This window comes from Chondrus crispus, genomic scaffold (genome assembly GCF_000350225.1).
Source record: "Chondrus crispus Stackhouse genomic scaffold, scaffold_93, whole genome shotgun sequence".
In the NCBI taxonomy this organism is placed as follows: domain Eukaryota; phylum Rhodophyta; class Florideophyceae; order Gigartinales; family Gigartinaceae; genus Chondrus; species Chondrus crispus.
The window spans coordinates 121,030-134,747 of record NW_005178827.1 but is presented as its reverse complement, the minus strand read 5'-3'; the positions used below and the strand labels follow the sequence as shown (position 1 = coordinate 134,747).

At 56.7% G+C, this 13,718-nt stretch overlaps 2 protein-coding genes across 2 annotated transcripts; both read left to right on the top strand.

Annotated features, from left to right (window-relative positions):
• Positions 1–10,049: 10,049 nt before the first annotated feature.
• Positions 10,050–10,358, top strand: CHC_T00008076001 (hypothetical protein). Its single transcript, XM_005711952.1, has one exon. It carries the CDS (start codon positions 10,050–10,052, stop codon positions 10,356–10,358), a length of 309 nt encoding a protein of 102 aa, XP_005712009.1.
• Positions 10,359–12,089: 1,731 nt separating this feature from the next.
• On the top strand, positions 12,090–12,764 carry CHC_T00008075001 (hypothetical protein). Its single transcript, XM_005711951.1, has one exon. The coding sequence runs from the start codon at positions 12,090–12,092 to the stop codon at positions 12,762–12,764; it is 675 nt and encodes a 224-aa protein (XP_005712008.1).
• Positions 12,765–13,718: the final 954 nt, after the last annotated feature.

The following is a 13,718-nucleotide window of genomic DNA, read 5'->3' as shown; positions in this document are numbered from 1 at the left end:
AACTGCAAATGCAGGAGTACCCATATGAGGACTTAGTCTGTCATCGAGACACGAAGAGAGGGGAACACGCACGCCCCCTCGGAGCCACGAGTCATTGCGATTGATTTAAGAATGCGCGCGCTCCGCGAGTAAACGCACGAGAACAGAGGTGTCAAGCCGTTTGAAATTATTAACGAAAAAAAGGAACTACATACTGTAGGTATTCAGGGGGTGTCTTAACATGCCCCGTTTTCTGGAGTTTGCTTTGCTTTGCCCAGAAATGTGATATGGCCTCCTATCCCCGTTACAAGTTCGTGATATTTTTTGCGCACTCTAGCCAGGCGTGAAAATTTACTTTTTGATATTGAAAAGTGAATGTCAAGTCTAGCTCGACGATTGAGGAACTGTAGCGCTTGTCGTAGCCCGATTATCGTGATACATCGTCCCGCATCCAGCACGTGGATCAATTACTTCCACTATTAAGGAACGCAGGCGTTTCGCTCAAGCTCAATAAATGCTCGTTCTTCCAGGCTCAATAAAAATCGTAGCCCACCTCCGACAACGGCATCGCACTCCCCGCGTGAAGCCGCCTCGGAGAGCTCGAGCGAGACGCGGAGCGGTTGTATACGAGTTACACCATGCGCAGCCTCCGCGCCGGCCAGCTCCACGACGATACGAGCTGGCCTGGTCTCGTCAACCAATTTATCAAACGCTACCTAACCGACGACGGCGTCTGAATCGTGACCTTCTTGGTATTCTTGTCCTTGGCGCGGCTCGCCGAGCCATGCGCCTTTGTGTAATTTACCAATCTCAAAACGTGTTCGGTAATCCATCGCTCCCACGAGAATCAAGCTTCACACATATCGACGCAGGATTATGTTCGGCTCTTATCGATGCCCTGAAAGTATCACCCGTACCTCCCCTAAGCTGGAAATTTAAACGCGAAATTCTGACGAAGCTCTTCGAATCTTGTGCAGGAGATGAGAATAGCATCGACCGCGCTCTCGGGCCCTCGCCACGGATGGCGAGGGACCCCAAGTATAAGGACCGACAAAACGGACGTCGGCAGGGAGCGCGCGAGGCAGCGACGACAAACGCCCGCGCGCAGAAGTACCGACGACCGCGTTTGATTTTTTCTGCCCACGGGCTCAAAACATTTGACTCAAAAAATGTGCCGGACGTACGGCCACGCCATGTACGCGTGATCGTGACATTTGAAGACCCTCGTCTGACCAATATCAGCGAGAATCCTATCGCGTCAATAATTGCACGTCTTCTATCGATGCTGGTCAACAATGCTGCAGTTATCTACCGTCTTTTTTAGCTCGGCAGAAAAAGATCCTGCCTAAGAGTGGGGAAGAAAATTGCCCGATGTATAAGGGATACTCTATTGCTTGGGGGTGGGGACAGGACAGCGGAGCGTTCATTGATGGGGTTGTGGCGACGGGCGGAGGCGGTAGAGGAAGAGAGGGGGTGTGGGGGGCCGCCAAATCTTGTGGTAGGATGTGAAGGGGGGTGCGTTGACGGTGGAGCGCCGCCTGGACAAGCGCTGTCTCACACTGCGTAGCATGGGAGCGGAGGCTGAGGTTTGAGAAGGGGCGGGATGCCCGAGAGGAACTTCAGAGTCTGCTCCTGGAATTAGAACTTTTAGTCGCTAATCACGGCGCATGTCATGATTTAATCGAGAAATTAGCGTGGGTAACTGGCAGCGACTGACGTTTTCTGAGTCACGACCTGAGCAGGTTCGCGTCTGAAAACTGGGTGCGGAGTGGTGCGTGAAAGTCGCCGCTACCCTCCTGTGGGGAGCTTTCGACTGTTGGCGCTTGTGGCACCTCCCTTCGAAACTCCGCGAATAGATGCGTCTCCTCGATTCTGGGTTCCAAAAAATCTTGGGAAATGACGAGGTTAGGCGGGCGACACATTGCAAATCTTTTCACCCTAGGTGGTGACAAGAAAACTTTGTTAGGAAGGGGGGGTGACACCAACTTTTTGCTAGATCAGGGGATGACATCTTAGAAAATGCACAAATAGGGTGGTGATATTTTGGTAACCCTCAAAGCCTGTCAACTCAACCAAGAAGCGGGACTCGAGGACCGAACCTCTCCGTCTGCAGAGCAATTGGGTGCGTTCGCGCACCTCTCCGCTGAGCTCGACGCCACTCGTCAGCGTGCTCGTGACATGGAACGTACCATCGAACTCACCCCTCGCGCAAAGCCGTTTCGTTGTCAACCCTATCGGGCTGGTCCTCGCGCCCGAGAGGCGGAACAAGCCTCTGTAGACGAGATGTTGGCAAATACCGTATCAAGCACTGACCCGCCAATCGCGCTCCACCCGAAAGGTACTGCGGGCGTCTTGCCGTCCTTGAGCAACGTAGGCCTGAGAAAAGAGTTACTGCGTACCCAAAATAATTTGGGGGAACGGACCAAAAATAGGTGAAAAATAAGGTCCGAATGACACTGTATGCCAAGCCACCGCCGCCGAGGGCCTGGCAACAAACCGCCGCTACGCCCCCTGGAAAATGACGAATGCACGTGAAACGACAATCGGGATCAGTGTCCCGTCCTCGGAGAGCAATTTAATCCAAAATAATAATGTTTTTGTTGCTGTCATGTCCAGCCCCATCTCATAAGGCCTCCGCCGTCTGTGCCAGTCCCCACTCAGATCCTCCACCAGGTAAGTACGGGCTTTCCTCGCTCCCCTTCTCAGATTACCAGATTACTAACCCGTTTGCTCTTCGTTTCCATGCATTTTCAATGATCAGAGCGCGCGCGTCGATTACGTAGTCGAGTGCAGGTAAGCCATTCACAGTGACTCCCAACGAGCGTGCTTCTGCAGCAAAAAAGACTAACCCAACCGCTATCTCCTCACGCATATCACTGAGCTTGTCAACGTACGGATCATGGTCGTGCTCTCTTCTGGAACGCCATCTGAAAGTAAGTAACTCACTGAGTCTGTCTACAGTCCTGAGCGCGATATCTCCAACAACCAGAACTAACCAAAGCGGCGTCCGTGTTTCTAAGTCCTCTCACTTCGTTCTACTGACTTTGCGATGATGATAGTCTGAAAGAAGGTAGTTAATAGTAAGTACATTTAGCTGAAGTAGGATATGTACAATGCCCCCTTCGAGTAGCTCAAAATAAATGGCAACCTCACTGCAGGTGCAGTGGGCTGCAATGCAGCTCACTGCACCGGCAGTGACGACGCCCATATTCCGTGCGATATGACACCCTATGAGCACTGTACATGGATACCCAGATTCCGCCCAGGGGCAGCATGGGACCATACCATTTCTCGCCCGTGGGCACAGATGTAGGCCCAATTGCACTACCCAGTACTGCCATACCAGGCAGCATCTTGTAGTCCAATACACAGCCCAGATGGGACGCTATGGGAGCGAAATTTAAGATTATGTATCCGCCCGGAGGCGAATTATCATTGTACGTAAAAGCACCTGTGGGCGCCACACATAGTATACACATTACAGCCCGTGGGCGTATTCTAGTCCAATCAAACTACGCCCACGGGCGGGAAAAGGGATTAACCAAAGGTCGCCCAAAGGCACATGTTTTGGGGTAGATTTTGCCACATTGTGGGTGATTTTTTGAGTCAAAAGTTTTGAGTCCGTGGGCAGAAAAAATCAAACACAAAAATTGCCCGAAATTGGCCATTTTGACCTTCCTGTGTGCCGACGATCACGTAAATACCTTCCGTAATACGTGTACACAGGGCCGAGCTCAGCCCAGAAGCCTTGGCAGACTTCAAATTGGCTCCACAACGACGGAATACGTTGATGACGATTCGCGTGATGGGACCTCGCGATTTCGCGCGCCTCCAACATCTGGTAGGCCACAAATGACCAGTGTCAGACCGAATACGGCGTTCGAAGCGCACTGTGTGCTGAAAGAAGGGGATGGTACCCCGCTTGATAAGTCGGAAATTAGCCGGAATTATGGCGTTGGTCCACAGCATAGCGTCGCCCGAGACGGTCCGTTGGTTGAACCAAAGGCGGTTAGCTTCACGAGGAGGGTTATCGGAGGCCCAGGCCAGCATGTTATCGAGGTAAGACCGCTCGCCCTCGGTGCGAAACTGCCACGTGTCACAATCGAATTCTTCAAGGATGAGATCCTGCGTCAATGGCAGCTCAAGCCTGTCGCACACAGCGGTCATGAAGCGGGTCGATAACACCGCACGACCACGAGGCAGAGTGTGACACAGGATGGAGGGAGGAATGGCGATGCGAGCCAACCAATCGTAAGACCGGATAGCTGTCGTGCACTACAGCCACGTGTGGCGGCTGTAGGCAGAGCGACGCGAGTTCAAACGCGTAAGGGAATTCGGGAGACCACCCGGTGGATGACCGGAACCGGGATCCGGGCGCGGCTTGCGCGGTAGGAAAGTAGCAACGTAGTCAGCAATAAAGAGGAAGAATTAAAGGAAAAACAGAACTAACAGAACGGACAGCACAGTACTTAACGTAGCGCTCGCGCGGTTGGGGTCGGTGCGCGCGGGGAAGGCAGTTGGGATTCCAGGGGTGTAGATGTCTCGGTCGGTATGGGCGAGCCAGTACCGAGTCGAGGCTACAACCTGGAATCCAGAAACCAAGGTAAAAGACCCGAGACTTCGTGGCTCTTTACTTTGATCATCATCGGGTTGACTGTATAGTCCCCGTCGCCGTCATGGCGAAGCACAATTATACTGTAAATTAGAATAACTAGAATATAACGGGTGTAGCCCCGAGGCCACCAAGTAACGGCCCCTATAGACCCGACAGGTGGCGGAGGGCTCACACGTATCCACCGGTATAGTCCGGCAGAGAGGCAGGGGTCCACGTGTACCCGTGGTACACGTGGTGGCGGCGAGCGCGATTTTGGCGAGATTAGGACAGCTGTCACGGTACCGAGTACAGTGCACTACAGATCCCCCTTCTTAGAGAACCACGCGTCCCCGCGTGTAGGTACCGTAGATATCATCGCCGAATTGTCGGGTTTTTTTTGGACCAGCGGCCGCGGGTAAACTGAAGGCGTGTGTTTCTGCAAGCCAGCTTGTCGGAGGCGGTCTTCCCCAATATTCCAACTTTCCATCTAGCGCGGTCGGTTTGTCTTCGCCTTCCTCTTGTAGTTTCCTCCGCGCAGTCCACGCTGTCACGGTACGCGGGACGGAACGAGTTGTCATCGGAGGGGCGTCTTGCCCGGGTCGGTGTAGTGCAATATGTAGCATAAACACCCCCAGACGACTGGAGGTGTATGCGCAGTTCGACCTGTAGACCCCGGATCGGAGAAGGGGGTGAAGCGGGCCAACCAGCTACGGAACCGGGCTCGGGCCCGGGTAGCGGTGGTAGAGCGGGAGCGAGCAGGGACGCGCGCACGCACGAGCGGATCGACGCCTCGACGCCCCGGAGCAGCACTGGGTGACGTACCAGTGCTGACGGGCGGAGGCGGTTCCGTGCTCGGACGCGTGCTGCGCGTCCACTCCGGCTCGGCTCCGACTAAACGCGCCCGAAGAGCGAAGGCGACGTTTAGAATAAGCTGGGTGCACTCACCTTGGCAGTCGGTTGAGGACAAGCCCGTGCTTGTCCCCTTCCGCCGCCGTCGGTCCGCTCCATATTTAATATACAAAACAATCTATCATAACACTACAGTACCGAGGTACTGTAGTGGGCTACTGTAGTGCAGGTCGGCCTGCACTGTAATACTGTCAGCTATGTCGAGGCTGACAGTACACGTATTACTCGTGGTGCGTGCGCGCCTCGCTCGCGCGCTGTACACGTGTGCACGTGTATGCGCGTGTCCCTTGTCCCCGTGGTGTACACGTGGACACGCGCGGTTGTATTGTAGAGCTCGACGCTCTACAGTAGCTGATCTAGTTCTTGATCTAATCTAATTTAAAGCCCCAGAGGGGGGGGTTATGCTACACGGCCCCCCCCTCAAAACTGAACGTCCGCGTTCAGCACTCTCGGGCTTGTAGAGGCGACCATGTCTGAGGGCTCTTTCGCTGGTCTGGAGGTGGATGCACGTCGTCCCGACCCCCTTCTCTTATCGTACCGCCGTTCTCGCTCCCCGTGTTTGTGCGTGGGCTCTCTCTTCTTTTCCCCAACCCATCCGAGCGACGCTCACTCAGTGCTCGCGTCGACGTTGCTTCCGTCGGACCATCTTCTCTCTTCCTCGCGGTTCGTGCCGCGATCGTACCGTCGTCTTTCGTCGGTTGTCTCGGGGCGCTGGTCATGGTGTCTCCGTCTGAGGGTCGCGTTGCCTCGCTTGCCGGTCCTTCCCCTGCGCCGGTCGTCGTGGCTTCCACGGGGGGTGCCCCGGGTCGTCCCGGGGATGTCATGCCCCCGTGGACTCTTCCCCAACCGTTCCAAAGAGCCCGCGGTTCGCGTGGGTCGACGACGTCCGTCGAACTAATTCCCACCCTCCACGCCCCGGTGGTGGTCAGCGAGATCATCCCCGCCACTGGCTCTGTAGGGCAGCGCGTCGTCGTACCCGTCCGGCCTCCGTCGCCGACTTGTGAGGGGGAAGGCGACCGCGGTTCCGGTGTTCGGCCTGAGACGGCTCAAGCCATGGTGACATCGGGCAGGGAGGGGGACGTCGATACCCATGAGTGGTTCGGGGTCCCGCTCGAGCGGTCTACCCCTCTCCCCCTTGATCGCCTGAGATTCTCCTGGTGTCGACACGCGCGGACCAGCATCAGCGTGGGTGAGTTGTTGTCGCGTGAGCATCTTCGTCCTGATTTGTCCCGGGTGCGTAAAGTGTACGAAGCGGGGCGCGAGGAAGAAGCTTCCTTAGTGCTGGGTCGGCTCCTGGCGGAGGGTGGCGGGTCAGCGTATCAAATTCCCGCCGCGGTGGCGTCCGACCGTACGTTCGCGTACAGTTTGAGCGAGGTGGAGTATGTCGACAGAATGGCCGCGTATCTGTTCCACCGGGAGCAGTCGAGTCCTCGTGAATTCGTCTTGTCCCACGTCCCGGGGCTCTACGTAAGCCCGCGCCCCTTTGCCTATTCGAGGGCTCGGGTCGCCCTCCAAAAGTCGGCATGTTCGCTCATGCGTTTGCACGGTGTGTGGATCGCGCCCCACGACTGGGCGGCTTATCGCCACTCAGGGGAGGAGGATGGTCGCGTATTTCGTTCGGCGTCTTTCGAAGGAGGCCTATCTCCACGGGATTTCCCCAGTCTCCCCGCTGTGGTAAGGGAGACCTTCCCTTCGCTGGGAGTCCATCCCTTGCTACCCTATGTTCTAAAGCACTTCGGAGTTGCTTGCTCAGATCCGTCGCATCCCGCTTCTGCCGACCTCGTGTATAACGTCGAGAGGGAGTGGGCTTGGGCACTCGGAAATGCGTTCATGAACGAGGTCTCTATTCACGGGCGCGTGTTCGTTCAACCTATCGAAGTGTTTGCTTACTTGGGGAGGGTAGCGTGGGACCTCCCCAGCGTACCCTTACACCCGCTCGAGCAGTGTACGCGGCATGTGCCATGGACGTATTCGTTCGCCCTCGGGCTCATGCATCGTGCTAGCGAGGTGGGCGATCGCCACCTGCGCTATTGGAATGACTTCACCACCGGTAGCCAGTCCTCCTTTCTGGTATACGACCGCCAAGGCGACGCATTTGTGGCGCGGTCGACGGGCGTCGGGTCTTCTCCTAGCCGCCCCGCGGGCGGGGGCGGAGTCGGCTCCGCCTCGCGCGAAGCGCGAAAGAAACGATACCGGGACCTCAACAACGAGCCCACCGCATATCAATTCGCACGTGCGGACCCGTCCGGTGACCCTACTGTCGTCGAAAGCGGCTTCCGTCCGACCGCGTGCCTTGCGGTCCCCCCTGTCCCGCCCCTCAACTCGATGCCGCCACGGGAGGCGCCACCGGTGATGTCTGTGCGTCACGGAACGCTGAAGCGGGAAGACATCAGGGCCGTCCCTGTACTCTCCCACGCCTTGGGTCAGTCCGCTGACCGCGCATGGAAAGTGGACGGTCTACTCAGCACACTCGCGAGCTGGTACTTGTCACGGAGCGACGAAGCACGGCGCCTCGAGGCGGCTCGTGCGTCCTCCGTATACGAGCTGCAACACGTACGTAGCGAGTTGGAAGCATTACGCGCGTCCTCGGATCGTCGGGCGGCCGTGTTGGAGCAGACGACTGCCGAACGTGACCGGTATCGTCGTGAGCGGGACGCTCTCCGAAGCCTTCGAATGGCGCCTTCGTCTGCTCCGCGTTCAATGCGGGACCCTTACGAGAGCTCGGGGTGCGAAGCGCCCTCATCGGACGCCGTTGCTGCCCCTGAGGGCGACGTGCACCGCTGGACCCGCCACAGTGCAGTGGCGATGCCTCCCTTGGGGGGGTCAAGCACGACAGTGCCACATCACCCCGGCTACTGTCCGCCGGGGCTCTACGGTCCGCGCCCGGAGGCGTCGTCCGGCGGCGTCGACCACTGAGCGGGGTCCCGATATGTCCGCGGGGGCCAGGTCGTCCTGTCACCTTCCTGCGTAAAAACCAAATTCGTCTCTTGGCCTTGGCCCGGGGTGCTTCGTACCCCCTTCGTTCCCCTCTTCCATGCTTACGCTCAACTGTGTTCTGTACATCCCCCCTCCTTTTTTTTTCTTTTTCTCTTACGACAGGGTCGTTCGCGGCGTGTCGATACCCCCGCCTCGCGCTAAGTCGGTCGGGGTCTCGTCCAGGGCGCGTCCCTCTGAATGCGTCGTCTCTTGTGCGTGGTATTCGCTGATGCTTTTTGACAGTCCGTACCTGTCAGGTTCGCGGTATTTTTCGGCGCGTTCATTCTCCCGTCCTCGAAACGGGTCCGGTCGTGCGCGATGCCGGTCTTGCCACTGACGCGTCGTGGTTTTCTTCCCGAGCTCGTCGTCGGGCTCGGCTGAGTACAGTAGCCGTCGTTGTCGCTCATGGTCAAGCGAGCAGGGCTAGCGGGGTGACAATCCGAATTGTCGGCGTGGCTCGGAAGGTGAGAACTTGTTGTTCGCTTTCGTGAGCCACGTCCGCTTTCGGGTGTGACCGTACGCGCGAATTTGTGTACTGTTACGGGAAGACGAGAGTACGAGCGCCCCGCTCTCCGCCCTTCGGCCGTCGGTCGGGTGCATGTCCGACCGGAGTCCGCCTCGCTTGGCTCTTCGTAGACACTACCGGGACGTCCCCGCTCGTCCTTATTGCACGTCCACTGCAGGCGTGCTGCGTACCTCAATCCCAGCGCGACGTCTTCCTCGCACTGTAGTCTCCCGCCGCTCCGAGATCGGACGAGCGAGCAGGGGTGAGGAAGCAAATCTTCGGCGTGTGGGAGAATGGGGGGGGGGAGTCGTCTCCTCCCTCTTCACCCGAGCTACGCGTCCGTGCCGCCCCGCCGGTGGGAAGGCGGGGAGGCCAGTTCGAGGGATCATTCGATTGATCCGCGCGGGCAGGAGGGTCTGAGCACGTCGCTGCTCCTCATAACCCGCGTCCGCCTTCGCGCGTGAGCGCACGCGCGGCGGTGTGTGCTCCCACGGCGAAAGGGAAGTCCAAACGCCTGGACTCTCGTGGATGCCAGCAAAACTTCTCCGCTCTCCCTTCCTGTCCGCCCGTCACCGCCGTACCCAGTAAAGTATGCAGATGTATATGGGATGTTTATTTGATGTCTATTAGATATTTTTGGATATATTTTGGATGGGTCCTGGATGTGTAGGAGATGCTGATCGGGTGACGGCCTGATACGTGTTTTAGGGACTGGATGTCTAAAGGATGCCTGAAAGATGATTAAATGCTGATTGGATGTTTTAAAGATTACTTTTAGATATTTATAGCATGAGGGCCACCACAAACTGCGTAGCTTTAAAGCATCTAAGGGAGGTCAGAGCATATTTGAGGCATCCATGAACCGCAGCAAGCCCTACCGCTCCAAGCCTCAATTGCTAGTCGCGGCCTCTGCGATCACCCGCGCCTGTGGCTCGGCGGATCCCTCACGAATTACAGTTCTGCACCAGCTCGGCGACGCCCTGCATGCATTCGAGGAGTCGCAGTTCGTAGTCAACGAGATCAAGCCCAGCACTTTTACCTACACCGTGCGCGACCGAACCTCTGCGACCACCGGCGGCCAGCTCGATGCCGACACCCGCGTCCGTTTCTAGCACGAACAAGGTGCGCGTGTCATCTTTTCAGCTGTTGCCAGTGCCCTCATCAAGCTGCCGACCAGGATTGGTCCTCTTCGTCGTCGCGCCGTCGACTTGCTCATGGCCACGGGGAGCGCCACAGGCTCACCGCCTACTATCTATATCACTGCAGACTACCAACCTCCAGACACCCTCCGCCCGAACCCGCCACCGACCTACACCGCTCGTCCCCAACATAATATTTGATGATAATGCATCATCGATGCCATCGCCTCCGCGGGCTCCCTCTGTTCGACAGTAGCATTCCCATGACGACATGCTTGTCTTTCAGAAAACATAATGGCTCGTCGCAACGTCAAACTCAACGCACCCCTTCCCCCCGCTTCGGACCATGTCTTCCGGCTTGAGCAACACGCTGCGCCCATACCAATCGCAGTACAAATCCAGATCCTCCTCGCTGCCTCGTGCCTTCCAGTTGTAGCGCGCCAGTCGCCCGTACTTGTCGGCAGCCGAGGGACCCTTCGACGAAAGACCTGAGTCAGAGTCCCTGTTGACCAGAATTTCAACCACACGTGTGCTTTCCAGCTGCTTGGCATTTGTTTTGAGCTGCGCCGCGTTGCATGTCCGCTTGCTTCCCTCCAACGTTTCAAATTCTAAGGGGGAGCTTTCGCCGATCCACCTGGACAACAACCGGTGCCCCCCTCCGACGACGAGTTTTCGCACGCGCTCTATCTCTGCTGTCATCGATGCCGAGTCGATGACAGCAGAGGGTTGATCTTCATGTGTCCGGGCGTGCTAATCGGCTTGGATGTAGTACGTTTCCCAGAACTCTCAGACGTCACATTTCCCGATGGGGATCCTTCGGAGCATCTTCCGATTTTTTTATTTTTCAAAGCTTCCATCTTTAACAGAAGAAGCTTTCGTTGATCCAAGGGCACGACTTTAGGATTAGCTGCCACTCCAGCTTTGTTATTTGGATTCGCAGCTGTAGGGTTCGGTTTTGGTGCAGCGGCCGCCGTCTTCTGTTGTAGGGTTGGCTCTTGAAACCTTGCCGTCTTCGGCCGGGGTTTCTCTTTCACTACATCCATGATGTACATCATACATGCGTCATAAAACACATCAAAAGTATGTTTTTGTAGATGGATGAAGGAAGCATTTTGCCACATCGCTACCTTTTTCCTGTCCAGACGGACCCCAAACCGTGACCGAAAACACGAATGGTTCGTTCACCACCTTTTTGATTCATCCCGTCTACCATCATATCAGGATCTTCTTCTGAAATCTTGTCTCCTTCCTCATGTTCCTCTGACATTGTGTCGTCATCCGGGCCGGGTGCAGCGGGAGAAGAGGGCGTTGCGGGGCTTTCTTGCATGTCCTCGTGCTTCTCGTCTTTGTGCGCGTTGTCATCGAACCCTTCACTCCGTTGCTTTGCAGTTTCGTCCTCTGAAATCTCAACTGTCACTTCCAATTCCCTTTCTGGGGCGTCATCCTCATGTGCTTCCTTTTCAACTCCCGAATCCATCGCAATTCCCGGTACTGCTTTTGCTTCGATAATTGTGCCTATCTCTGCCTTCGATTTTTCTTCTGCGATGTCGTCCTCACGTGCTTCTTTCGCGGCGCCGTCATCAGCTGCAATTCTTAACAGACGCTTTTCTTTTGCGCCGGTATCCACGGCGGTCTTTGCGAGTCCATCAACGGAATCAGATTGAACAGCGGTTTCCACTTCAAATGCAGCTTGTACCGCCGCTTGATTACTGAAGAGATTGCTCTGTGTATCATTATCTGCCTCAGCCTCAGCCTCATCCGCCTTTTCTGCTGTCTGTCCAACGCCTCCCTTGGAATCAACTCTAGCTCCCTTGTCCCCGGGGTGGGCGGTGGCTTCTGCAGCGTCTTCGCCCTCGCCGCTAGCCTTGTCTGCCTCATGCTCGTCAATATCAACCTCCCCTTCAGCCACATCCGCGGCGTCCGCATACGAGCTAGCGGCGTCATCCTCGCCATGGCCCCCATCTGACGGGGTGTGCAAGCCGTCCTCATGCTCTTCGGCATCCTCGTGCTCACTGTCCTCCTCGTGCACCTCCTCTTCCACCTCGGAGTGCTCCTCCACATCCCCCATGTCGCGTCTCTTCGTCTGTGGGGTTCCTTCGACACTTTCCGTCAAATCAATTGTATCTCCTTTCTTCCCATCCTCATGTTCACTCGCGCTGTTCGCGTCGTCTTCATCGACGTCTTCATCGACAACGTCGGCCACGTCATCGTCGTCGGCCTCGTCGAAGCTATCCTCCGTCCCGTCGACATCGATGGGGTCCTCCTTGCCCGGGATCGCGTCGGGGTCGCGATCGACGTCCGGAACGCGATGTGGCCCCGAGAGCGGCTGGGATGCGTGCGTGTGATCCGGGTCGGAGACGACGTCGACGTCGAGGGGGGCGCCACGGTCGAGCGAGACGTCTGCAGACACGCCCTTTACGTTGGAGACGACTTCCGGCGGGTGGAAGGATGCGGCTGTGATGGGAGTGATCGCGGGGTCCTCGGACGTATCCGCGTGGACATGAGGTGGTTCTTATGCCACGAGGCTTTCGGTCCCAGTCGATTGCTCAACGTTGCCCTGCTCTGCGGCATCGGGCGGCGAGGCTTCTTGGTCGGGGACGGCTGCCTGTTCTGGCATGGCGTGAGGGGGTGGGAGACGGGAGCCGTGACTGTTGCGGTTTGAGAGGACGGGGGTTCCCAAAGGGAGTCTCTTGATCCATCCAAAAAAACATCAAAAACGGGGGAAATTTGAGAAGCGCAAAAGGACGTTTGAAGGCAGGACAGCTCGGATACGTCTACGCATGTCCGACCCGATCACGTCTCCCAACTAAGGAGCGTGCCTGCGTGAGCTGTTCCTCTGCCAACGCATTCTAGCCAAATGTCATGAACAATGCAAGATGCGCGGGCACTAACAAATTACCCCAGTGCCCGCAAGCTTTCTGTTTCATTCATTGCAGAAGGGCTTTTACGAATGCGCGTGGCTACCCACTTAAGCAGCAAGACTCTCCACTATCTACTCGACAAACTTCCTCCCTCAGCACTCCCGCAACCTCCTTAACAACGTCTTCCTCCCCCATCCTCCCACACAGCACACACTCGAGCAGTCTCCGCGCCACGCTCGCGAATAATCTCTTCTTCCGTGCGCCCTCATGCAACGGGATCAAGCTCGTGAACAAGCTACACACAACCAGCACGACGTCTCCCCAATCCACGCCGTACGAATCTTCCACATACCTCCTGACGACGCCCTGCGCCCTCCTCCACCTGGCCTCGACAAAAGCGTCGATGGGGACGGCGGCAAGGATGTGGTCGTATCCGGAGAGGCTCTGCACGACCTTTGCGACATCGTACACGGCGTCTCCGGCGAGCATGAGGGCATCTCCCTGTGCGCCCCGCATGTCGATGAGGGCGATGCCGCCGTGCACGCGGGCGAGGGCGTTAGTGGGGACGGGGTCGCCATGGATGACGCGGGCAATCAACCGATCAGTTCTTTATTCATGAAGAAGAGGAGTTATTTGCCGCGACCCATAGTCATACAAAATGAATGACTGCGTAATGTACCATTCTACTTCTTGGTATGACGACGAGGGCGTTTGAATGATGTCGTCGCCAGAGGTGCATTTCCTTTGTTATTTCG